The following is a 26,940-nucleotide window of genomic DNA, read 5'->3' as shown; positions in this document are numbered from 1 at the left end:
CTTTTGTTACCTGTCCATGTGCTGTAGATGGGCACCTTCACTATGGACAAGACTATGTTAACACACCTGATCCTGCTGAGCCTGGCGATTGGGAGCAGCCAGGGGTGCTACTGTGAACATTACCCATGGGGGTCGTGGTCTGCCTGTTCACAAACCTGCAATTACGGCACACAGACCAGGCACAGGTAGGGCCAAAATATCTCACTACTTCTGTGTTTCTATTTATTCCCTGAGAAAATACAACTTCTAGGGCGGGGGACCTGTGTCTGACGCTCCGACTTCCATGGCATGCTGAGAAAAATTGTCATATCCAAGTATTTATCAGATGAATAGGTTATATTCTAATTGCAAGACTGAAAAATTACAAAACTATAGAGCACTGCGGCGCCTCCAAACAAACCTTTATCTGCCAACACATCTAGTGAGAACAGCCAGGTCCTACGATGGCCTTGCCAGCAATGCGCATTGAGCAACCAGCTCCTGTGAGCACATGGTGGCAGCGCTCAGTGTCCTGCTGCAGGAGCTCTGCCCAGTCCAGAGCAATGCCATGGGAGGGGTGAGCTCCAGCGCCGTAAGCCTACAGAAAGTTCCTCCTTGTATGATTAATTTTATGACAGCAGTTAAGGTCAAATAAAGATTCAGCAGCATGAAATTAGATGCAATTCAGTAGTATACTCTAAACTTGTGAGAAATCCCCTCTTTTCCTCCTGTCTCTTTCTCTAGCTATTCTCTGGGACATTTGAAGTGACATGAATCAAAAGAAATTGCTCTGTAAACTTAAGGATTTTTCTTTTAATCAACATTCCACAACTACCCATTATCTCTTAAGTTTTTTCTTTGGGCTCAAATAATTTTCTTTATCAGCCTTCACCCACAGGCAGAGAACATCTACGATCTGTGATTCCTTCCTACATCTATGATTCCTTCCTGGCATAACTTGTTACAATTTTTTAGGCAAATAAGAATGGATGAATATTATAGCCAAAACTTCTGTGACCAGCTATGCACAAAACAGGAATCTCGTGCATGTAACCAGCAAACGTGTCCTATCAACTGTCAGCTTGGAGACTTTGGCCCTTGGTCAGAATGTGACCCATGCATTAAAAAACAAGTAGGTAGAAAATGTATTATATGGATTAAATGCAAGAAATTATGCTTAAGAGGTCTTCTTGTTTCAGACATTCAACTTTATGGCAACTGATCTGCAAAATGAGTTTAGGTTAACAAGGGAAATTGGTTATGAATTATAACAGTAGAAGATTAAGAGAACAAGTTAAAATAAGCAGATCGAAATAGAAAGGGGTGATTTACTAGCATAAATCCATTTATGAGAACTTCCTTCAAAAGTTCCACTGTCACAATTAAAGATGAGTTTTCCACACAAAGGGTAAATCAAGCTGTAGCGTTTGTGTATCTGTTTCAGCAGCAGACGGTCATGAAATCTTTAGCTTATCCATGGCATTCTATATGTTCTAAAGACAAGGCAAATAGGCTCAAATCATCTGTTAAAAAGAGTTAACGGGCAAATCCTAACCAGCACTTGCTAGAAATGCTCAGGCTACATCTTACACTGATGGTCAGGATCAGTTTGAGGCTGCTGTTAAGAAATCCAGAGCACCATTTCCCCAAACTTTATAGCCTACACATAAACCGGGTGGATCTGTTTAATGTCTGTGGAACAAAGCCCCAGGATGGTGTTTTTTCCTCTTGGGCTTCTGTCTGTTGACTGATGGTAGACTTAAAGGTGAGATGGCAGAGAGGGAAGAGGTGAAAAGTCAGATTCAAGTGGATTTGACCTAAAGAAACCAAGCCCTGGCAAATGTAAGGTTGTAGGGAGTGGAGAGGAGTGGACTGCAGATTGTTTGGGGTAGTTATGTGGCTGGTGGGTCTAAGCTTTGAGGCTGACCATGATAGCAGCTCTGAGTTTCTGTGCAGACACATCCTCCAGCTCTCTGAATGTCCTGCTCAGTTTCAGAAATCCATACCTAAATGCAATCTTGAAAAACCCATCAGATATTATATCTTTACATACCTCTATAACTTTCTGATGCTCATGCAGGATGAGGAGGACATGAAAATGCTGTTTTAGGTGTGAGATGTGCCACCCTGTGGTGTCTCCATCCAGAAACTGGGATGGAGAGTATAAGAGCAGAGCAGGGAGAAACACTGATAGAGTGGGAGACAGAAAACAAGCTGCAAGAGTTGAAAGGAGGTGTTGCTCTCAACTGAAGTGATTTTTTTTGTAATCAATATTCTCTTAAATGGCTGAGTTTCTTACCTACGCATCAATATATAGAACCGTTGTTCATTTTTATTAACTTTAAATATTGATGCAACAATTTGCTGCTTCAAGCAGAAAGGTGCTTTTGTGGACTGTCATCCGTTTTCTCCTCCAAGCTATAAAGATCACTGCTTGTGACCTTTATAAATATAAACAACCATCAGAATGGAGGACATGACTTCCAAGTTAAGTGTGAAGACTGGTGTGAGCAAGCTCCAGTGAGGGGGAGGGATGAAGAGGTGGAAGCTCACACAAATAACATGAATGTTATGCATCCCAAGTGCAGTACAAGGAAGAGTTATCTGGAGCTCAAAATCTCTCAGATGGTCTGGTGCTGCTCCCCAGTCTCTCCCTTCAATAATCACTCGGTTACTGACTTTTAGTAGATGTCTTCCTGCATTGTGTGACTCCAGGATCTGTCTGCAGGGAGGGAAGTAACAGAAGTCAGCAAGGAACTGTGCTTTTCCAGTGGAGAAAAATTCTTAGAGGAGGAACTGTTCAATCACATGCAGACACGTTTCACCAGCAGTCTTTTCAAGTGGAGTGGAAAACTTATCTGAAGTGATTCGTCTAACGGCCTTCAGCTTTGTTATTCTGCACGGAGGGTACTGACTTGGGGAAAGAAAACCCAGTGAGCTCCAGATTTTTCTCCCAGAATTTCTTTAGAAACAGAAACTTTGAGGAAAACCATTTTTGTCCTCCCCAGCCATCCAGTGTTGCTCAGACAAGAGTCCCCATATGCAGGATCTAAGACAGCTGGTTTGGGGGTGGGATACATACCACCATCAGAATATTTCTATTTCAACAGAGGTCATAAAGAACAGGAAATAATTTTGTAAACCTGTTCACACACTATTTCCTGTACCTTTAAAACTGAAGATACAGGGAATGAACTTTTGATTCCTCCAGTGATGTAGCCCAGGCTGTCAAGTGTTTAATCATGTATGCTCCATCAGGGCTACTGAGACTCTTGGATTGCAGTTCCCTGCCCGCCTTACCTGCGATGATGGTGTGGTAGTATGTAAGGACAAAAATAGCTGATTATTTCCTTCAGGGCTCTAGTTTTGATAAAGCTTCACAGAACTGAGGCATGTGGGTCTGCCTGGGGGGGCACTTAGCTACAAAATCAGCTCACACATACCACCCTGGTTGTATTTCTTCTGCCTTTCAGTTTCGTGTCCGGACGCTCCTGCGACCATCCCAGTTTGGGGGTCAGGCCTGTACCGAGCCGCTGGTGGATTCCCGCCCATGCTTCCCAGCTAAGCTCTGCAACATAGTGGAAGTTGATTGCAAGAATAAATTTCAGTGTGAAAGTGGTAATGACATTCTTCATTGCATAGCTGCCGCATTATTAGATAGTCAAAAGGTTAGACACTGAGACAAAAAAGGTCCAGGTGATGCAGATCTTGTATATTCCACACACAAATTCCTGGGAAAGGGAGCAGAGGGATAAGTCTTCTCAATGATTTCATTATGTTGACAGTTTCTTCTGTAACTAAAAGTAATTCAAGTGCAATCTCTAGCCTGGGATGTCAGTATGACCATAATAGCTAGACAGTACCACTGTTCCAATAATATTTCTTTGCACAAATGTACAAACATACCCGTAGAGTTTGTCTGAACATAAACTTGGACTATTTTTATTAAATTTGTGAGTATTTCTTCTTTGCTTCAATTTAAATATACCTGAGTAGCCTCAAAATAACTTTATTCACATGTGTTTTTCTAAGCCTTGAATTAATCCTTAGCAGCTCCAAAGCAAGGCAAAACGGGCTGAACAGAAACAGCCATTTCTTATGGAAATAATCCAGGCATTATGTATACTGCCTCGTTGTTAATTCCTAGAGCAAGTTCACACCTTTACGAGGGAAAAAGACAGACTGCCCTTCTCTGCATTAAGACATGATGAGTATTTGCATAAAGTTTCTTGCTGATGCTGTTTCTCTGGTGCAGGTCGCTGTATCGCAAAGAAATTGGAATGTAATGGAGAAAACGACTGTGGGGACAACTCTGATGAAAGAAATTGTGGGAGGAAAAAGACCGTGTGTAATAGGAAGTATGACAGCATCCCAGGTGTGCAGTTAATGGGCAGTGGGTAAGCCAGATTTGCTTATTTTTCATAAACTTGAGATTGTTATCTCACTAATTGACATAAAGATACCCTTACATGCTAATTGGATGTTATCCCATTAAAACACATAATCTCTTAAATTAAAATTAACCAGAAATTATAAAAATGCAACCAACCATCAGGCTAGGACTTGTCCACTGTGTCCACCAGTCCAGTTCTGCACTACTGGTGCAGCACATAAAGAGCTGTCAGGGAGCCCTGCTGTCTGAGTGACCTTCCTGCCACACAGCAACCAGACATCACATACTGCCAACTTCCAGCTCGGTTATGCCAAGTGCTTCAGAAATTTTGAGGGTGTTCTTCTACAGGTGTCTGTTTGTCTATGTCCACAATTGTCACACGATACCAACCATCACCTCCTCCAGGCTACTAAATTAAGCAGTGTAAAACCTAAACATGGGCTGCTGCTTCCAGGTAGTCTTGCATTTTTTAATTGAATTTTGAACTCAGTGCACTCTGGTAACATCGCTTGTGGCAGAAATGGAGAACTGCTTGTTCATTTTTCTAGGCCATTTTTAGGTTTTTTTCTGCTTTAGAGTGACTGTTTCATGCTAACGTTGGGATTACCTAGCGGGTTAGGCACTGCTGGAAAGTAGGAAATAGGATTGCTACTACAGCGTTATTCAGGTGAATTCCATGTGAATGAGAATTTCTTGTGGAGTGACTTCTTTCAAAGCAGTAGTATAACCCAGTTGCTCGTACTGTTTCATTCAAACCTACAAAATCTCCAGTGCAGCTATACAACAGTAAATGTTTCAAGCCTGTATGTCTTTCTGGGATTGTTTAATCTCTGAAAAGACTTTTTTTTTTTTTGTTAGATTTCACATTCTGGCAGGAGAGAGCCGAGGGGAAGTCCTTGGCAACTCATTCAACGGAGGACAGTGCACAACGGTGAAGCGCAACGAGACAAGGAAATGGTATCGTGTTCCTGCTAACCTGGAGGCTGTCAGCTTTCAGGTATTCTCAAGCAGCAACTCCTAGCTGAAAAACTGTTGCCACAATCACAATCCAATTAGTGTGCTCAAGTCTTAGGGGGTAATGTGTGTTTGAGGACAAGATTTCTCAACCTGGTAAAGCCTGAAGGTGCTTCGGGTGATGTGTGGAGACGGGATAAATCGAGCAGTCGGGTGGCACTGCTCACACCTTTCAGATCTGTGTTTATTCATCGCATTATATACCAGAGTCAACATGACTAATTCGGGCTTCTCTTCTGCTTCCTCATGGCTGTGGCCACGTCTTTGTTCTGACTTGGTACCAAGGGCCTTGCTCCTAACCCTGACGTAATCTGGCTAGAGGCTTGTTTGGGTCCAAGGCTCATTTTGGCATGACTGCTGTATCCTTGCAGTGCCAATGCTGTCCTAACTGCAGCTTCCTTCTAGTCACCTGCAGCCTGGGGACACAGTTCCTCCCTGTCCAGTTTCAGCCCCGTTGCCCTGTCTGTTCCCTGCCCAGCCTCTCCAAAGACCTGCAAGGACAGGAGGCAGACACCGAGCGTGGGATGCAGGAGAACAAGAAGTATACAGTCTGGGAAGGAGTCTTGCAGAACAGACCGAGGACAAAATCAGCCTGTCTTGCATCTTATGAAAAATCTGGGTATCACTGATATTTTTTTTAGACCTGATATTTTAGACTTTTAGACTCTGGTATTTAGAAAATACTTTGAATACCATGGTTAGGGCACAACAGGTGGCTGTGCACATACCGGCAGGCCCTGCCTGAAGCCAACAGATACTGCATGGGGAAGAAAGGAATGCAGGACATGGAAAAAGCTCAACTAATAGGTGAAATCTGAACTGCTGATTTGTGCCACAAGTGCTGTGAGTTTTTAGTATTACTTTAACAGGAGCAACTGAACAAAGGACACCCTAACATGTTCCGGGGAAACTGCAATTGGATTGGGCATGACACGTAGGCTTTGTCAATAATGGTGAAAAATTACTCTGTGCAAAAATATTCAGTGGGAAAAAACAGTTTTTGTTATCCTAGGTCTCTTTAAAGCTGTGTGGTTTATTAAGTTACAGATGTCCATTTCTAGAACTGTTAAGGGTTTGTGAATCTCACCTTTGAGAGTGCATCCATACCTTTTAACATGTAGAGTAGCCTTTGGCATAGAAGGGTCACTGGATCATGCTTTCTTCTTAGAACTCCAGTGTGTTTTCATGCAAAAGCATATGACTTCTTGGAGAATGGAAGTGGATTGGAGCAAAGGAACACCTCACCCCCAAGGTCCTTAACTAGCCCTATTAATTAAACAAGTCTAGAGGAGGGAAAAATTGAATCTTTCAAACACCCACAGGGATTTTTCTGAGTTTTGGGAAATGAGTAATTTCTGAACTGATGCCAAAGTTGTCTTGGTGCATTGCATGACACCACAACTGAGATTTACCAGCTTGATCAAGCAGGTTTGCTCCTGGTTCCTCTCCACCTACACTTAGACGGTCATGCAGCATGTGTGCTAACACTGCAAGTATACTCTAAGACTCTCCTCTGGAAACTTTTTCATTCCTTTAGCTGGGAATTAAGAAGAAAGGACAGAAAAAATCAGGCTCTTTGCCTTGTACAATATAGAAGCCATGGGACTGGGACTTAGTCAGAGTGTGGACATAACATGAAGGTCTAAGAGTCTTTGAAAAGTGTGTTAAAACGCTTGTTGAAAACTATTCCTAAGATTTGGGGCATGAGGGTGTGGAATTTCAGAAGAAAGGTTATATGCTCCCCCCCGCCCATCCTTGTTTAAATGCCTATTACTAAGGCTACTTCTTTTATTCATCTCACCTATTAACCTTTCTCAGCCTCATCTTTTGTGTTAAGAACAGTTTCTTAGTTTACTGCCATGTCTTAAATAATCAGGCATGTTTCTTCCATAAAAAAATCAAGAATTCATTGCTTAATAGGTTTTTATTCCAAGTTATTATTTGGGCAAATGCATTTTGCTTTACTGAATCTCCAGGTAATAGATGAAGAGGATGATGTAACATCGGACTTCTACAATGATTTAACTCCCCTGAGTGATAGTGCTCATGGAAGTAGTTCCTCCACTCATGGTGGTAAAAGATCTTCTGGTATCCCATTTTTATTCTCAAGAAAGACACGGGTTAAAGTCACATCATCTTCCTCCTTCAAGAAAGCCATTGAAGCCTCGTATGAAAAGGTAATTCAATCTTACCTCCAATTCCTTTCTTTGATTCCATTTCTGTCTGCTCATTTCAGAACTGAACTACCAAAGGCTACTTTCCTTATGAAGGCATTGGCATTATGCTTAAAAAAAAACCCCAAACCAAAACCCAAACAGAAAACAACGAACAAAAGACTAGCATTATGCATTAAAAAGTTCCTCTTCCGGTACTACAGGATGTTCCTGGTTGTTACATACCTTCTGTAATGCAACATGTTTTTCTGTTTTTAGTACAGAAATCATAGGCTTATTCCACTTTAAAAAGGATAGATTTGGCATAAATTTGAGATTATCAGATCAGGTAAACCACCTCTTTCCCTGTCCTAGTTATAGATTAAGAAGACAGAATGCCATGTAGCAACAGTAGCAAAGCACTCTAAAAAAACCAAAACAAATGAAGTGCACTCAGGAATGTTATACATATGCACATACTGGGAATCAATCTACATTAGTTTTTGATTTGGTAACTAACTTGCGTATTGGTGTCTCATGGTTTCCAAGGTGCACTTGGTCATAAAGTAAAGCTTAGAAATAACACATCCACAGAAATGTTTCTGAGAATGGAAAATCTTTTTCCCGTAAAATTCTGCACCATTAATGCAGATGAATACTGTGGAATATAAGATTATGTACTTTTATAGTTTAATGGCAGTAGAGGGTGGGGTATTGTTTGCACTTCTGCATGGAAAAGGCCATAGGACTGACCAAAACTAAGGCCTGTTGAAACCCAGGAGTTCTACTACAATTAGAATGAATCTTTTACAAAAATGTCAGTCTTAATATTAAAATTTCCTGCGATGCATGTTTGCTGCAGGCCTTGCTAACTTGTCCTAATGGTTAAGTGGAGGACCGTGTCAAAGGCCTCACAGAAGTCCAGATAGTTGACATCCACAGTTCTTCCCTTGTCCACTGATGTTGTCACTTCATCATAGAAGGCCACTAGGTTGGTCAGGCAGGACTTGCCCATGGTGAAACCATGCTGGCTGTCTCTCAGATTACCTCCCTGTCCTCCGTGTGCTTTCCCATAGCTTCTAGGAGGATCTGTTCCATGATCTTCCCAGGCATAGAGGTGAGGCTGACAGGCCCGTTGTTCCCAGGGTCCTCCTTTCTACCCTTTTTAAAAATGGGTATAATGTTTCCCTTTTCCTGGCTACTGGGGACTTCACCTGACTGCCATGACTTTTCAAATCTCATGGAGAGTGTCTTGGCAACTACATCAGCCAATTCCCTCAAGGACTCTGGGATGCATCTCATCAGGTCCCATAGACTTCAGTATGTTCAGGTTCCTCAGGTGGTCACGAACCTGATCTTCTCCTACAGTGGGAGGGACTTTGCTCCGCCACTCCCTTCCTTGCAGTCTGTCCACTGGAGAGGTGTGGGAAGAGAGATAGCCAGTGAAGACTGAGGCAAAAAATTTGTTGAACACCTCAGCCTTGAGGTGTAACAATGGTAACCCATTGTTACCAGTTTGCCAGTTGTGTTCACCAGGGAGGGGTTCGCTTCCTTTGACCTTGTTTTTCTGGCTCACATGCCAACAGAAGCCTATTTTAAGCCCTTCTTATTAATCTTTGCATTCCTTGCCAAGTTCAGCTCCCGCTCTGCCCTGGCCTTCCTGACCCCATCCCTACACAACCGGGCAGCAGCCCTGTACTCTTCCCAGGATACCTGTCCCTGCTTCCACTGCCTGTGCATTTCCGTCTTGCCAAGTAGTTTAACTGACAAGTCTTGACTCAGCCATGCTCGTCTCTTGTCTTCCTTTCCTGATTTCTTACACCTGGGGATCAACAGCTGTTGCGCTCTGTGGAAATCGTCCTTAAAGATCATCCTCATGACCTCCCTGATGGCTTCTGCTTGCATCATGGTAACCATCTAGGGTGGGATTCATCTTATCCATAGGCAACAGCAGTTTCCCAGGGATCTGCAACTCAGTTAATCACCCTCCTTTTGTATTGATGAAGAGAAATTGGGTGGGTTTCTACATAAACATCTGAATATTGCCATAGTAGAGTGTAGAGGGACCCCAGGTGACCACCTCTCACTTTTCTCTGTACTAAATATAAGGAAAGATTCTTAAAGGACTGGAATGTTGTGTAACACATTTCATTATAAACTGCTTTACTGATCTTGCCCATCCTGCTCCATGTTGTTATTTTTATATGCTGTTTTCTTCACTTCTTTATCACTTAATTCCCATGCTGTGACATCAAAGGACTTCTGAAGGCTTTTGTATCCAAATTTGTGCCCATTCCCTTCGTCCATGTTCCTAGTATTTTTGGCAGAGTTAATTGAGTGCCTGAACTACAATTTAGAAACAGAGCGCTCAAAGATAGGAGACCATCCTCATCCCTGGAGATGTCAGGCAAGGACAGACATGATTCTGCAGCAACTCTGCTTGTGATATTTGGGATGAAAGATTACTTAATCAGCATGTCCGGGTGAAACTCTGGTTTGTTAGAAAATTTCCAATTAAAACTACTGGTTTCAACATCAGCACAGCTTGTGTTTGACAGCTTTTTGTCAAAGAAGTAGTTTGTATAATAAAGCTGAACTTGTGTACTCACACTTGATTTAGACCAGGCTTTCTTTGGGAATAATCATCCCTGATCTACTAACATTTTGTATTAATACCTGGTACTCATGGGTCAAGTTTGCAACAGGCACCAGGGTTTACCACTATGATTAAACATGTGCCCAGAAATGACTGGGCACTTTGGAATCCAGTTTCCTGGGATTGTTCTATGAGTGAGGGTTTCCAACGTTGCGCATGCTTCATGGATTTAACATAGAAATCACTGGGTTTGACAACTGCAAGGCAAATTGTTAGTAATAAAAGCACTTAAGAGGCTTTTACTAGCAGAAAATGCAAATGCAAGATGCATGTCAAGCAGAAATTCATATTTACCATGCAAGTGTATGCTGAAACCAACTAAGGTTTTAGAATCAGTATTTCCCAATATGGCCCACAATTTTGTGTGTCATGACTGAAATGTTAGCTGGCACAAATGAAAATTGAGGGTCAGAACCTAAACCACCTGAAAATCCTAAAAATAATGTTACTACAGGGTAGTTTAGGAGCTGAATGTAAACTGGGAATTGGTACCTACCCTATTTCTTCCATTCTTATTCTCACTGCAGCAGAAAACTGAGTATCCTCAGCTGATTTTCCACTGTGCAGATGAGAGCACTGAAATGAGCGGTGCTGTGCAGAACAGAGAGCTGAAGTCCAGCTCATGCGTTATGTTGCTAGGTCCTGGCTGGGAGAACTCCCTGTCTAGATGCATCCTTGTGTCTTTGAAACCAGGTGACCTTGGAGACAGAAGTGGATTAGAGCCAACCTACCAGCAGGAAAATTCAGCAGAAGAACCCATGTATAAATCAGTAACAACTTGTTTTGTAACGAACCCTTTCTATCCGCTGGCTGGTTGTTTGCTTCAGTTTCCTGCCCCTCCTCTTGCTCTTGATCTCTTTGCTTCGGCCTTGTGCCATCAGTTCCCCTTGTCACTTTACAAATCCCTTCTTTGAGTATTTTCTACTCCTCTCCTTTCTATTTAGTTAAACGCCCGCATAAACAGCCTCTAGCAATGCAAATGTATATGAATTAGCTGTTTCAAAAACATAATGTTTTTCTAAATATAAGGCATTTTCCAGTTTTTGGACTTTCTCTTTTTTTTTTTTTTTTTTTTTCCTCTCACATTAACAGCCTGATTCTTGAACTCAATGAGATCTTTATCCCTGTGTTTAAGTTTTAGACTGATAAATTGTGAAACTTCATAGCAATGAGTTAGTATCCAAAATACCTACTTACCAGATTAGTTGCAAATGACTCATGCATGCTTATAAGCTGAAGTCTTTCCTCTGAAAGTTTTGGTTGCCTTATCAATTGCTGCTGTATTTTTTATGGCAGGAATCCTTTTGCTTTCTGCTCAGTAGGTGCTCGGGGATTCCTAATTTTTATTGGAATGCTATATACTTCCACAATGTAAAAGAGTAATAAGCATTATCCTCAAGAACCTCAACAGGTCTTGAAAACTCCAGGGCTAGTTTCTTCATGGTTAAAGCAGCATGATACACAGGATAATTTAGTTCTTGCAATGTATCTCATGACATACTTTTGGTTCCTCTACTTTCTGCAGTTAACTACCTACGAAGATGCTAAGACTCCCCTTTTCTTGTTTCTAGAATTCCAACTTTATTAGAGTCCATAAAGTCATTTCTGTTGCAAACTTCACAATGAAACAGTCAGATCTGCAGCTCTCAGACGTCTTCCTAAAAGCACTTAACCACCTGCCCCTGGAGTACAACTACGCTTTGTACAGCAGGATATTTGATGACTTTGGTACTCATTATTACGCCTCTGGGAAGATGGGCGGTTCCTATGACATTCTTTATCAGTACAGCTCTGAGGAATTGAAGAACTCCGGTATGTAATCTTTAACAAGAGAATACCATGGGTTTTTTACCAGCTTTTCTTATTTCTATTTTTAGGTCTTAGACCACATAGTACATTCTCCAACAGCAAAAAAATCCTTTAAACCTGCATAGACTCATGAATTACTCACACTGCCTAGATATAGAGCAAGAAGAAATTTTTGCTCTACACTATCTTAATTTGAAAAGTTCAAGAGGTTCCTTACTTGGTAAACACCATTGTGTTCAGGCAAACCTCTTAAGTCCATGAGATCAAGACCAGGTGCCACCAGAAAAAGGTGTTCCAGCATACTTCAGTGTGGGACTGAGGTCTGAGAGGTCTAAGTGGTACTTTTGGGGATACAGTCATTAAAGAAAGTTGTTGGTATTGATTAGAAATTACTCCAAAAATATTCCCCTGACTGCCATTCTGTCAAAATGAAAAGACAATACCACAAAAGTGGAAATCTAAGGTTAAAAGCTGTGATCCTTAATGCCACTGCTGTAACTTGCATGGGTATGGGAGGGTAACTAAAAGGGATGGTAAGCATGACTCAGTGCAATGCTGTTTGTACATGGAGAAATAGGTGTCTGCATCACTGAAGTCTCCAGTGGTGGGTGAGGACCTGGGGGACCTGCCATGGCTCACCTCTATGTGGGAGCCTGGGGGCATGGTGCTGTCATATAACATGGTTATAGTGATGAAGCTGCTGCTCTGTGGTATTTCTAGGTCTGGCAGTGGATGAATCAAGAGAGTGTGTTCGAACAGAAACAACAAAGCGTGTGTTCTTCCGGAAGAAAAAGAAAGTCAGTACCAGATGCACCACAAACAGGATGACTGTGAAACACGAAGGTGACTGTGATGAGAACAGGGTCCATGTCCTGCTACTTACCCTGAGAGACACCATGCCCCTCAGCTAGGTGCCCCAGTTGACCTCGTGGCTTTGTTCAACTGTAGATGCCCTTCCGTCACTGTCAGAGGAACCGGTGTTTCACTGATTGTCTCTGAAGCAAGCAGTGGAAACATCATCTTACTTACAAAAGAAATTATTATGTAGGAGCACTCTTTCTCTGCTCTGCAGCACCACCACTGGGGATCCAGTGACACTGGCTCTTCCAGTCAATCATGGATTCAACAAACATTCCTGGGTCCAGGGCCAGGCATACTGAACAGGGAAATGGGCACAACTAGAAATGTGTGATCATAACTGAATTCCTGATCTTCTTTAAGGGTTGCTCAGGGCTCATTGAGAGAGTTGGGCAGCAATAACACACTCTCTGACCTTCCCCTCCCATCTTCCTCAAGTCCAGCAGACATCTAGGTGCACGAGTTCCCTTGCAATGCCAGAAATGTGTCTCAGAAACTGCAGAAAGTTGGTGTATTTTCTGTAAGAATGGCAAGAGTCATCTTCTGCATCACTAAAAACAGCGGTTTAATCACCTCCACTATGTTTTTGTCCTCATTTTATGATTAATTTCTATTTCTTGGATGCTAACAGCTGGCACTAAAGATTCTGCCTTGCAATGTGTTCTTCTAGAGGAGCCTGCTGTATCCCCTGCGTTTTCCACAAGTGTCTTGTGTAGTTCTGAATATCTCCGTGGCTGAGGTCCCAGACATGTTCATTTGGAAGACTATGACAGCAGCCTGTCATAGCAGGGATTGTTTTTCTGAGTTTAGACTTTGTTCTTCCATGGGTATCTTAAAAAAATTAATCTAAATTTATTCTTTTATAACCTCTTCACTTTTTTCCTAGAACTCTGTTGTTACATCTGCTGTCTTTGGAGGCCTTTGTCTGATAATACAGTGATGAAATCCCCTTTCAGGTTCCATTTTGGAGTCAGCCGAACGGTCATTCTCTCTGGTAAAAGGTGGCATGTCAGAGTATGCGGCAGCTCTGGCCTGGGAAAAAAAGGGGGCTTTTCCAGGACACACAGTCTTCACAAACTGGCTGGAATCAACAAAGGACAATCCTGTGGTGACTGACTTTGAGGTAAGAGAACAAGAAGAGCATTGAGATAGTAAAGCGCTCACCAGTTAGCAGCTCTTCCCAGAGCTCTGCAGGTGTTTTGTCTTTTAAATTGGGACAATGCTAGGTGTGACATGAATGCACATGCATATGGCCATAACATAAACATACAAAACATTTATTAGAACTACTTCTTGTTTGTGTCAGTTTATAAGCCACACCAGGTTTGCATTGTCCACGGGCAGTGAGAGTCACGGGGAGGAATACAAGCGAACTACTCGGGCAGCAGCAGGAGCTCAGGCACAGGCAGGGGTTAGTTACTGTGCAGGAAAGCAGTGCGAGATGCTGGGAACGCTTCTTTTCCCTGGGATCTTTCCTTTCTCAGGCCTATGGTGCAGGATATGGCACAGAGATAAACCGAACAAAACCAGCAGTCCGCTGGTATGTCTGTCCTGCTCGTTCACTGCAGTGTGCCGGCGCTGCTGTGAGCGCGCTGAGCTGCCCGGCGGGCACCGCAGACGCCCAGCAGCAGCAGCAAAGTGCTGGAGAACAACAGCAAACCCTGCCTGCACGCAGCATACGGTGATCTTTCTCCCGCTGCTGAGATCCCGAACGCAGTGCGGGGATGTCTGACATGGCAGGGACCGGGTGTAAGCAAACCCCACGTCCTGAATTTTTAGACATGGTGTCCCACTTGGTTGGTTTTCCATTGGCTCACAAAGCCCTAAATTGGGGAAATAAAAGCAATATAAACAGTGTAATGTAGATGTATAGCACTGTCATGCTCCTTAAAAGCATCCATAACTTTCAATAAGCCTGACTCCTGCGAGATATGCCTTCATGTGTAGGCTCTAGTGCCTTTAAAATCCTTCAGCTACCCCCTGCAGGACGCCGCTGTGTCTAGGTAACCGCTTACCGAATGGCTGTCTACCAGGTGTCGCCCATCGTGGATTTGGTGAGGAATGTGCCGTGTGCCGTGACCAAACGTCGCAACTTGAGGAGAGCCCTGAGAGAATACGTGGGCAGGTTTGACCCTTGCCAGTGTGCCCCGTGCCCCAACAACGGCAGGCCTGTCCTTTCCGGGACGGAGTGCCTCTGCCTGTGCCAGGCTGGCACCTACGGCAAAAACTGTGAGACACGAGCTCCGGGTTACAAATCAGGTATTTGGGTGATACTGTCATAATTTAAACATGGTCCTTCTGGTATCTATTTGTCAAAGATTAAACTGACATAACCTTCCCTCACTAAATCTATAGCACTTCTTTACCACGTGGTGATGGTTGGAAAGTACAAGAATAAATGTAGGAAGAAAAATGAAAAATCAAACTGAATAGGCACAGCTTAAAAGGAACTGTAAGACATGGTAAAAGATTCCTTAGCTACATAATGAAGATAATAGAAAATAAGTGGTTCAGCAATAAGGATGAAGTTGAGATCAAAGATAACCGATGCAAAAATTAAGAAACCCATTCCTTAGTTTTCACTATAGCCTATTATGCTTAAGACTAAATGGCTAATGGAGATAAAAATTGTTGACTAAAATGTAAAAGGAAAACTCAGTTGTCTTAAGGAGAGGGAGCATAATCATCATGCTGAAGAATTTAAAGAACAATTTCATGAAAACAGGTTCTTGAATGAAATCACAGAATCACAGAATCACAGAATAGTCAGGGTTGGAAGGGACCTCTGGAGATCATCTAGTCCAACCCGCCTGCCAGAGCAGGGTCACCTACAACAGGTTGCACAGGACAGCGTCCAGGTGGGTTTTGAATGTCTCCAATGTGGGAGACTCCACAACCTCTCTGGGCAGCCTGTTCCAGTACTCCACTACCCTCAAAGTGAAGAAGTTCCTCCTCATGTTAAGATGGAACTTCCTATGTTCAAGCTTGTGCCCATTACCCCTCGTCCTATCAATGGGCACCACTGAAAAAAGACTCCTCCCATCCCTCTGGCATCCTCCCCTTAAGTATTTGAAAGCATTAATAAGATCCCCCTTCATTCTTCTTTTCTCTAGACTAAAGAGACCCAAGTTCCTCAGCCTTTCCTCATATGAAAGATGTTCTAATCCCCTAATCATCTTCACAGCCCTTTGCTGGACCCTCTCCAGCAGATCCCTGCCTTTCTTGAACTGGGGAGCCCAGAACTGGATGAAGTACTCCAGATGCAGCCTCGCCAGGGCAGAGTAGAGGGGGAGGATGACCTCCCTTGACCTGCTGGCCACACTCTTTTTGATGCACCCCAGGATGCCATTGGCCCTCCTGGCTGCCAGGGCACATTGCTGGCTCATGGTCATCCTGTTGTCCACCAGGACTCCCAGGTCCCTTTCCACAGAGCTGCTCTCCAGGAGGTCAGCCCCCAACCTGTACTGATGAGTGGGGTTATTCCTCCCCAGGTGCAGTACCCTACACTTGCCCTTGTTGAATTTCATTAGGTTCCTCTCCACTCAACTCTCCAGCCTGTCCAGGTCACGCTGTAAAGCAGCACAGCCTTCTGGCGTGTCAGCCACTCCTCCCAGTTTAGTGTCATCAGCAAACTTGCTGATGGTACACTCTATCCCTTCATCCAGATCATCGATGAATATATTGAACAGGACTGGACCCAGTACTGACCCTTGAGAGACACCACTTGTTACTGACCTCCAACTAGACTCTGCACCACTAACCACAACCCTCTGAGCTCTATCTGTCAGCCAGTTCTCAATCCACCCCACTGTCCATTCATCTAGCCCGCACTTCCTAAGCTTGCCTGTGAGGATGATGTGGGAGACAGTGTCGAAAGCCTTGCCAAAGTCAAGGTAGACAACATCCACTGCCCTCCCCTCATCCACCCATCTAGTCACTTCTTCATAGAAGGCTATCAGATTAGTCAGACATGACTTCCCCTTAGTGAATCCATGTTGACTACTTCTGATAACCTTCTTTTCATCCAGGTGCTTTGAGATGATACCCAGCACAAGCTGTTCCATCATCTTTCTAGGGATGGAGGTGAGGCTGACTGGCCTGTAGTTTCCCGGGTCATCCTTCTTGCCCTTTTTGAAGACTGGAGTGACATTAGCTATCCTCCAGTCCTCAGGCACCTCACCTGTCCTCCAGGACCTTTCAAAGATGATGGAGAGTGGCCCAGCAATGACTTCCCCCAGCTCCCTCAGCACTCGAGGGTGCATCCCATCAGGCCCCATGGACTTGTGGATATCCAGTTTATCATCTAACTGATCTCTAACTTGCTCCTCATCAACCAAAGGAAAGTCTTGCTCCCTCCAGACTTTCTCTGTTACCTGCAAAGTCTGGGTTTCCTGAGGACTGGCCCAAACAGTGAAGACAGAAGCCAAGAATGCATTTAGCAACTCCACCTTCTCTGCATCATCTGTCACCACGGCACCTGTCTCGTTCAAAAGCGGGCCCACATTTTCCCTAGTTTTCCTTTTGTCTCCTAATTGGCACTTGTGTAACACCTATGGGAAACAGAAGAGACTTACAGCATTATACTTACTATTGCATGAATTTATATTATTATTTATATATTGAAATAAACAATTCAATATATGCAGATAGAGATAAATTAAGAAAGTGTATTGTGTGCAGAAAAGAAAGAGTGTGTAAAAATGAATGTTTACATATGCTTCATGGTGGCACAGACAAAATACCCCAGGGTTTAAGAAAAGACAGTAGTGTTTTAATTTAGCTTACATGGGATGTAGGTTTGGGGTTTAGACATGGTGGTAGAGCTCAGATTTATCTAATAACTCATTAAATACTGAGCTATCTAAAAAAGTTGTCAGCACCATGATAACTCAAACATCTCTGTGTGCAATAGAAGCAGAAAATAAGCTGCTTCTGTGTTTGAATGTTACTTGCAAATGAAACTATAAAGGAAGATGTATTTTAGGTTTTCATGAAGCAGATGGAATTTGGCTGACTATGTCTTCGGAAAACTTCACATTCTAGAGACAATTTACTCCCTTAACAGTAACTATTTTAAATACTTTGGAAATGGCTATTATGAATTTACCACCTTGTATGTGGCCTTAGGAGAAATACTATGTATGGTACAGATCTACCTAAGGACAGGATTTCTTTTAATTCTTGCAGTTGCTGTAGATGGCCGCTGGGGTTGCTGGTCTGAATGGAGTTCTTGTGATGCTTCCTTCAAAACAAGAAGGACCCGGGAGTGTAATAACCCCTCCCCAATGAACGGTGGGAAGCCCTGTGAAGGTGAACGGGAAGAAGAGGAGGACTGTTATGTCTCTGCATTCATGGACAGGTAAGAAAACAGTAGATCAAAAGACCTCCATAATCATGGGGCAGAGTTAAAGAGCCCTCCAATGGCTTTGTGATTACCAAGGAGAAATAGCGGACAGCTCTCCTGTCTGAACTTCCGTGGTGGGACTGAGAGAAGGAAATGTCTGAAAATCTTCACAACTTGCTTTAAGTTTGGATTTACTCATTGTTTACTCCTAGAAAATGGCTGACGAATTACATACCAAAGTGTGCTTTGGTGAGTAAGAGGGGAGCAACAGACATCATCTACCTGAATTTATGCACAGTGTTTGACACTGTCCCACATCACATCCTGGTCTCTAAATTGGAGAGACACGGATTTGATGGATGGACCACTCAGTGGTCCAGGAACTGGCTGGATGGCTGCACTCAAAGGTTTGCAGTCAATGGCTCAATGTCCAAGTGGAAATCAGTGATGAGTGGTGTTCCTCATGGGTCAGTACTGAGACCAGTGATGTTCAACATTTTTGTCGGTGACACAGACAGTAGGATCAAGTGCACCCTCAGCAAGTTTGCCCATGACACCAAGCTGTGTGGCGTGGTTGACACACAGGAAGGAAGGGATGCCATCCAGAGGGACCTGGACAGAACTGACACGTGGGCCCATGCAAACCTTATGAAGTTCAACCAGGCCAAGGGCAAGGTCCTGCACCTGGGTTAGGCCAATCCCAAGCACAAATACAGGCTGGGCAGAGAATGGATTGAGAGCAGCCCTGAGGAGAAGGACTTGGGGGTGTTGATTGAGTAGAAACTCAACACGAGCCCACAATGCACCCTTGGAGCCCAGAAAGCCAACCACATCCTGGGCTTCATCAAAAGAAGTGTGGCCAGCAGATCAGGGGAAGTGATTGTCCCCCTCTACTCTGTCCTGGTGAGAACCCTCCTGGAGTACTGCCTTCAGCTCTGAGGTCCTCAGCACAGGAAAGACATGGACCTGTTGGAGCAGGTCCAGAGGAGGGCAACGAAGATGATCAGAGGGCTGGAGCACCTCTCCTTTGAGGACAGGCTGGGAGTTGGGGTTGTTTAGCCCGGAGAAGGGAAGACTTCGGGGAGACTTTATAGAAGCCTTACAGTATTTGAAGGACACCTACAAGAAGGCTGGAGAGGGACCTTTTGCAAGGGCATGTAGTGATAGGATGAGGGGTAATGGCTTCAAACTGGAAGAGTGTAGGTTCAGATTAGATATTAGGAAGAAATTTTTCACTATGAGACTGGTACGACACTGGAAGAGGTTGCCCAGAGAAGTTGTGGAGACCCCATCCCTGGAAGTATTCTAGAGCAGGCTGGATGAGGCTTTGAGCAGCCTGGTCTAGTGCCAGATGTCCCCTTCCAACCCAAACCATTCTATGATTCTATGATCTCTTACACTGCTTTGCATGGCTTCTTGTCCAAAGCCATGGAGAACTCATCTGCTTCCATTCATGGAAGTTAGTAGTTTCCATTTTTTTAATATCGCATCCTCTTCACTTAGATGGTTAGGTCTGAACTCAGTCTCAGAAAGCATTCTGCTGGAACTACCAAGCTTTTCATATTCCCTCTTTAAGTATTCCTGATGTACCCGTTTTTCTTGGTTTCAACTTAAAATCATAACTCCAACCCTAAACTGGCTCAGTTTCTTGGGTCTTCGAGAGCAAGGCTTTGTACAGATACAGTTTTTCAACTGGAACCAAGAACTGTGGCAGGTTTTTCATCATCACCACTGTAATGACTATGGAGGAGATTCTGGAGTGGATAGGAGAGGGTTAAAAGCAATGGGCTCCACAGTTCTTTGTTACTCATCTCAGTTAGACACCACAGGCTGTAGAGCTCCACACTCACAGAGACAACCCTCCTTTAACCATTGCCTGACGGCAACAGGCGGGTTTTGGCTACACTATTTTAAACCCAGCTAAATCATGTGGACTCCTTAGAGCCTTTTTCCATATGCTGTTTGTTGCATATTTTTCTTACTCCATAGAGATATTTCATGAGTTAGTTTGATAGAAATTGTAGCCCTGTATCTATGACTTTTTTAGTGCTCTCACAATCTCCCTCCTATCAACACCTGCAACTTTCGATGTCCACCATATTTGATTTAACAGAATAAAGTTTTTTCACTGGGGGGAGGACAGGGACAGCGGGGACAAGGGGGTTGGGAACAGGACAGGGCACACTCACAGCATTCCTGTCCAAAGCTCCTGACATTATGGCTTTGTTATTTGGTAACACAATGCTTAAGATACATCCTTACCAGCAAATACTTACTTTTCAGAGGCGCTCCTTGTATAAATGATGATGAAGCCAGGAGAGAAGAGGATGTCTTGATTGGTGAACCTGAGTCTGGATGCTCCAGGCCAGACCCACCAGAAAATGGTTTTATCAGGGTGAGCATGAAAAATGAATGTTGTAGAAGGAAAGTGCAGTAATTGCAGAGCTGAGAAGTTTTACAGCTTCTTTGCTACATGTGCCTGACACCCAAGCTAGCTACTGTGCTAGTGAGTGTGTTGCTGTGTACATGGGATGCTGTGGGGCTCTAGTCCACTAAAGTCTACCAGCAACTGAAGCAAGGGCAAGGTAAAATCCATTTCAAACAGTTGTCCTTGAATCCCTCTTTTGCAACCATGACATCAGTTAGAGCAGCTGGACAATCATGTAATTATATAGGTGAGTGGATGACTCGTATTTTAGATTAGGAAAAGCACACATTCATTCCATCATATCATCAGGTTTTTATCATTGTTTCTTTTAACAACGTCATCTCGTTACCATAGATTTTTGAGGGACTTTTTGGTTTTGTTTTTCATAGAATGAAAAGAACCAGTATGCTGTGGGGGAAGAAGCTGAAATTGCCTGTGTCAGTGGTCATGTCCTCAGTGGCTATCAATTCCTTCGATGTCTGCCAGATCAAACCTGGACGCAGCAACCTGTTGAATGTCAACGTAAGAGAGGGAAAAACTAATTTAGCCCAGCAACAAAACAGAAGTGGAAAAAAAAAGACACAAGATAGATTTTAATACAGGTTTTAAAAAAAGAGTCTGTAATGATATCTGAAAAGGTAGCATTTTAAGAAGGCATTTCATGTAGAGATGGCAAAAACCTACTGAGTCAGTACATCATTTCTCTTCCAATTCAGAAGTGCTACTATTATGTGCTTTGTAAGGATACTGTAATATTCAGTGCTTCAGAAAACCCCCAGGTGAATGCTGTGAGGTCCTTCTCTTGTCTAGTTTTAAATATCTTTAACAGAAAGACTCATCTTTTGTTTCCAGACTTACACAGATATCTTTCAGCTGATGACAGTTATGCTGAAGAAAGTGTTCTTAGAGGAACTTGTCTACCTTTTTTATATTAAATGGATGATGTGACTCTAATGACCACCAGCCCCCCCAGGCTGCCTTGAAAATCCCCACAACAAATCAATGCTTTGAAGTATTTATAGTCCAATTAATGATCAGAACTGACCTGGGTTTGCTAACAAGAGAGATTCCGGTGGTCTTCTAGAACTCAGTGTGATTTCATTGACTTAGTCTTCATTTTATCAAAAAAATTTACCTGAATACACTTACAAGCTTTCTATTGGCATTCATTTAAATTGTTTTGTTAATAACTTCATTTACAAAAGAAAAATTAAAATATGCTGTTAATGCAATTCTTACTATTTTTAAACTGTAAAATTAAATTACTCATACTAGCATACATTAGAAACACATTGTAATTCATTAGCTATTGATTGAAAATTATTTTTAAAGACTATGACAGTGCACTGAAAAATTCTAGACTTAATTATGTTAAATATTTATTAGTTTTGAATGTCAGTCAAATGTTCGGTGTTACTGCATGTCTTTATGGCTCTTCAGATGAAGCATTATGACTTACTGTAAATATGTGTGCACCATAAACCCAACAAGAATTATACTTTTTTCTTGTCCATTACAGCCTCAGTATGCCTCAGGCCACCAACATCTGACAGCATCACGATTTCCCCATTTAAGCAACAGTACAACATTGGTGAAACCATGAAACTGAGCTGCCGAGCTGGGTTTATAGTCACGGGTCAAACAAAGTACACTTGTGGGAAAGACCTGTCCTGGACACCTCCTATTTTGAGATCAATTACGTGTGAAAAAGGTTAGTACGCCCGCAGATTCTTTACTGTTTCCATACTGCTGGTATTAACAGCACAGTTTGTCTTAGCTAGCTAGAACTAGGAGGCAGATGACTGGTTTTAAGACATAAAGCAACTATTCATTAATTTTGGTTTTACTATGTCCTCACCACAGTGCCATAGAATTTCAGCCCCAAATTTCTGCATTAAGTTCAGAATTTTTGGGTGCAATGTACTGTACACTTTAATTATGAAACTGAGATACTGAAACAGTTTTCTTAAAAACAAAACAAAACAAACCCCAGCTGTTTTAATGAGGGTTTATGAAAGTACAGTGGGAGAGTGTGTTTTATTGAAACTTCAGCTTCTTTTATTGTACAGGATTTTCCAGTAATATTTGCAAAAACTGTTGTGTATTTGGGGAATCCCAACCACAGCAACTTTTGGAGAGAAATATGGGATAAACTGAAATAAAGCCATTTTAGGCTTTACAGCAGGAGATATTTCTGTTTACTTCATTACTAGTTACAATAACTCTCACTCTTTTGCTGCAGATGATGTGCAAACTAAAATTAGAGGTGTTTGCAAGCCAGGACAAAAGCAGGTTGGATCTCAGTGTGTTTGTATGTCTCCAAATGAAGACTGTGGGTAAGTTAAGTACTTTCACTAGAAAAAAGAAAAGTTGAAGTTTCTCCACTGATAGACCAAGAGTCCATTGTGACACAAACCAGGGACAGTAAGAAAAGATAACAGCATTTCAGGACTACTCTCTGTTCAGATATTAGCCAGCTGTGCCTCTGTGTTCGAATTATAGTCCCATTTATATATGAAACAAATGAACAACGACATTAACCAAAAGGCACACCAAGGCACATCCTTCTAATGTATATTATCATCTGCTACTAGAGATCCCAACTCTTCTTTTTCTTCTCTTTATTCTTCCAATTTCTATATTTTCACTGTCATCACCTTGCTATAATAGGCCACACTCCTTGTGCTCTAGATTCACCTTTTTGCTGCAAAATACAATGTATGTTTCAGTCTTCAGAGCATATAAAAGTGTGTAAGACTTGGATTTAGTGTCTCTTTACATAATATGAACTGCGCAGACTATTGAGCCTTCAGCTGAATAGAGGGTTGTCCTAGAGGTTTTTCAGTAAATGACTGGCCAGAGTTGAGGTGTGGTGTGGGACTGGAGATAGGAAAGATGAGCACAGATTGACTATCAGCTGGGCTGTTGTACGGCTGAGATCAACACACATTCCACCACGGGGCTCCTGTGTGACCACAGCCAAGTCCCTTGGCATGGCATTCATCTCATTCGTGTCAGTGCCCAAATAACGAGGTATCTTCTCTCTTTTGAGAGTCCTCGGGTAGAACGAGAGCCTGTTCAGAGGGTAATAGATATTGGCAAAAGTATATAAGCCAAATCATCTGAAAACTAGAGACGTTTTGTTGACTAAAGCTACAAGCCTAACTCAGGAGGCTAAACAAGGTGAGCTGTATTGCTCCCTCTCTTTGGGAAATGGCTAAGCTTAACAAAATGGTGCTGCTTGGAAATGCCTGCACTAGCTGGGAACGAATCCAGTCAGGAGCCAAGAGCAATACAGAAAGACACTACGAGCAGCATGGCTGGGTTTGGCTGCCAGTGGTCCCCAAATAACTGTGCCTCAGAGGCAGTCTTGCACCCACAGCTGCAGGTCTGCATTAACTCAGACAAGCCACCCTAGGGCCAGTGGAGCTTTCCCATGCCTTGTGGAGGTAACAGCACTTCTCATTTTCTTGTGCAGGCACATGTCCTTTACCTCACATCTGTTGGACAGGACCAAAGCTTCCTCATCTCACAGCACCATGCTGTATCAGGTTCAGGTCCTGCAGTAGCTGGGATGGCCTTAGGTCTTTAGACAGATGTCCAACCTGGCCATGGCTTTGCTGTGTTTCATCCGATGCTGGTGGAGCATTTAGAAGCACAGACTTGTTCCACAGCCTGCTAAAATAATTTTTCTTTTTCCCTTGGGGCAGCCACTACTCAGAAGACATCTGTGTGCTACATGCTGTTTCTGAACAGAATGTGACCAAGCCCAGCTGTCAGTATTCAGCTGAAATGTGCCTCGGAGAGCAGTCATTTCATTTCTTGCATGCTGGCCCTTGCCACGGTGATTCCAACCTAGACTGGGCTATTGAAAGAGCAAAGCTCTCTGCAGATAGCTTGAAGAAAGTGCCCTGTGGCTATGACACCTGCTATGACTGGGAGGAGTGTCCAGGTATGACTTCTGAACAGTGGGATTTATCCAAACCTTTGCATCTAAAAATAAAATGTGCTGACTCCTTCACTGCTCCAAGAATGGGATTTACAGGCATTGTGGTCTATCTGAGCGATTTATGCTGAGAGGACTATGGCCAGTCCTGTGTCCCTGCCACCAAGCGTTACACTTAGGTATGTGCCTTTCCCCTTAGGCACGGGTGTTGTAGCATTGCCTCTTCCCGTTAGTAAGGCACAAAAGGAACTTGGAGATTAAGGGAACTTTTTCAGGAGAATTAACATTTGAATCTTTAATCACAGAAATGTAGTCGGACACGTTATCGCCTGTTGCCTGTGAGGCTTCTGTAACCACTAGTTTGTACTTCACGAGTTAATTTGGGCCACACCCATATATAGCATATAATTAAATTGTGAAGTTAAATAATGATAGTATTTAAAAAGCAAGACTAGGGCCATCAGGCTTAATGAGATTTTAATGGTAAAATTTGCAAATACCCATCTGTGAAAACTGTGTTTATCAAGAGTTTTAGTGAACTAGATAAGGTGGTGAAATCCCTGAGAGGATTATCTTATAAACACTGTTGTGCAACTCAGCTATTTACCGTGTAACTTGGTGATAAGAGCAGAGGGTTTTCCTGTAAATGTCTGAGGTGCTGGCGAGCTCTGTGCACATCAGCCTCTTGCCGGGAAAAGGCTGAGTGGCAGCCACGCTCATTCCTTCACTTGCTTCCAGAGACAAATAAGATCCTTATCACACCTTGTCTGCTTATGATAAATAAAAGAACAGCAGCGTGCAGCAATCCTAAAACCCCGTTTTGAAGATGCAATATTCCTGCAGCACAGGATTTGATATAGCTCTAAAATACCGCATGAGGTGGTGTTCCTTGTGGGGCAGAGGGCAGGACCAGGTGTGCCCCTCGAGGGACATGCTGGGTTGGAGCCTCGAGGCACCTTGGGCCCTTGGGAAGGTGGTTGTGATCTAAAAAAATAGTGGGCTTATTTATTCCAGAACCCCTAGGGAGCCTAGAGCTGCTCCCACTGTGAAAGTGGCTTAAAGCTGGATGCTGTGCCGGTATCTCAGTGTTTTCTCCCAAAAGCCAACAGAGGAGCCCTATTCAGTGAGGAAAAATGAGAGACAGAGGAGAAAAATGCATTACATCATAAAGTACATTTTAATTGTGGTGCCCAAGAAGTGTGAATTGGTCTTTCCTCCTCTCTATTGCCACAGAAGTCCTCTTTTGTGCAGACATTTAGGAAATGGAAGCTTTGGTTTCCCTGAGAATGAGTAGCTGGTATCAACACAGAGGCAGAAGATACTGCTGCAACACCATGTGAAAGCAGCTAAGTGGAGGAAAACACACGTCTTTCATATGTTTTAAGAAAGGGAACACAGAAACTTAGTTTCCTGCCTAGGGAATTTCTGGGAAAGAATATAAGGAGTCAGAATCTGATTAGATAGAAATGGGTAATGAAATAACCATCAGGACTGAGCTATACCACAGGCCAGCAGCAGGTAGCTTAGCATTCATAAAGGGAGCTTTAATGAAATAGGAGCTGACACAATATGGACCTTAAGACTCCATTTCACAGCAACATTGTGTGCGAGAATAATTGGGAACAGAAAGTCAACTTAATATCTTTTTGTTTAGAAGAAAGATCAGGGAAAGCCAGTGGATAAAAATAGTTAGACACTATATTTCTGCTTCTCTGTGGGCCACTGCTGCAAAATCTGATATTTAAAGCTGCTTTTGTCTCTACTCCTAATACCCCATCATCTAGTGGATGCGCTATAGGCTTTTTGTAACTAACTTATTATGAACTTCCAATAGTGTTTTTCCCTGTTGGACTTTGAAATGTTGTCAAACTATGAAATACGCTTTTAGTCATGACATTTGCAGCTAAAACTCCAACACGTTTATTCCCAGAGAAACAGACCCAGTGCTCCTGCCTGATGCCTTACCAGTGTCCCAAAGAAGACAGACGCCTTCACTGCATCCATATGGGGTCGACAGGGAGGAGAAGAACAGTCAGTCATTGCATGCTGGCAGCCATGAAGTGTGCTGGCATCAAACTGGAGGTGCTGGAGCAGGGGAGCTGCCTGGCGTAATTATCAGCTGTCCTGGCAGCCACCATGATCATCCCAAGGTGCACAGGCTGAGCCATCCTGGGGAAAACTTGGCTGGTTATGAAAGGACAAATAGATCAAAAAGAAAGGATGGGAAAAAAAAAATAGAGCTCACAACAGATTTTTGGGAGAAGGGTGGCAGTGGGCTTTTTTTGGTCTGAAAGTGTCTGGGGTGTGGGGTATAGGGACTGCTCTCACTGCTGGTAACTCTGTGGGTGTACAGAGGGAGG

The 26,940-nt window shown here is 43.1% G+C and overlaps 1 protein-coding gene across 1 annotated transcript; it reads left to right on the top strand.

The window, feature by feature from the left end:
• Positions 1 to 27: 27 nt before the first annotated feature.
• Positions 28 to 26,692, top strand: C6 (complement C6; the record flags this gene model as incomplete). The annotated part of the gene is made up of 17 exons (XM_082498009.1): positions 28 to 185; positions 955 to 1,111; positions 3,453 to 3,597; positions 4,235 to 4,376; positions 5,231 to 5,369; positions 7,363 to 7,563; positions 11,767 to 12,007; positions 12,725 to 12,847; positions 13,819 to 13,985; positions 14,896 to 15,121; positions 18,050 to 18,221; positions 20,490 to 20,601; positions 21,024 to 21,156; positions 22,154 to 22,345; positions 22,877 to 22,970; positions 24,345 to 24,586; positions 26,511 to 26,692. The coding sequence occupies 17 exons, from the start codon at positions 28 to 30 to the stop codon at positions 26,690 to 26,692; spliced, it is 2,826 nt and encodes a 941-aa protein (XP_082354135.1).
• Positions 26,693 to 26,940: the final 248 nt, after the last annotated feature.

The sequence above is a fragment of the Vanellus vanellus genome (assembly GCF_965231255.1).
Source record: "Vanellus vanellus genome assembly, chromosome: Z".
Classification (NCBI taxonomy): domain Eukaryota; kingdom Metazoa; phylum Chordata; class Aves; order Charadriiformes; family Charadriidae; genus Vanellus; species Vanellus vanellus.
Note: the sequence above shows the minus strand (reverse complement) of the source record. Positions and strands in the feature narration are given on the sequence as shown.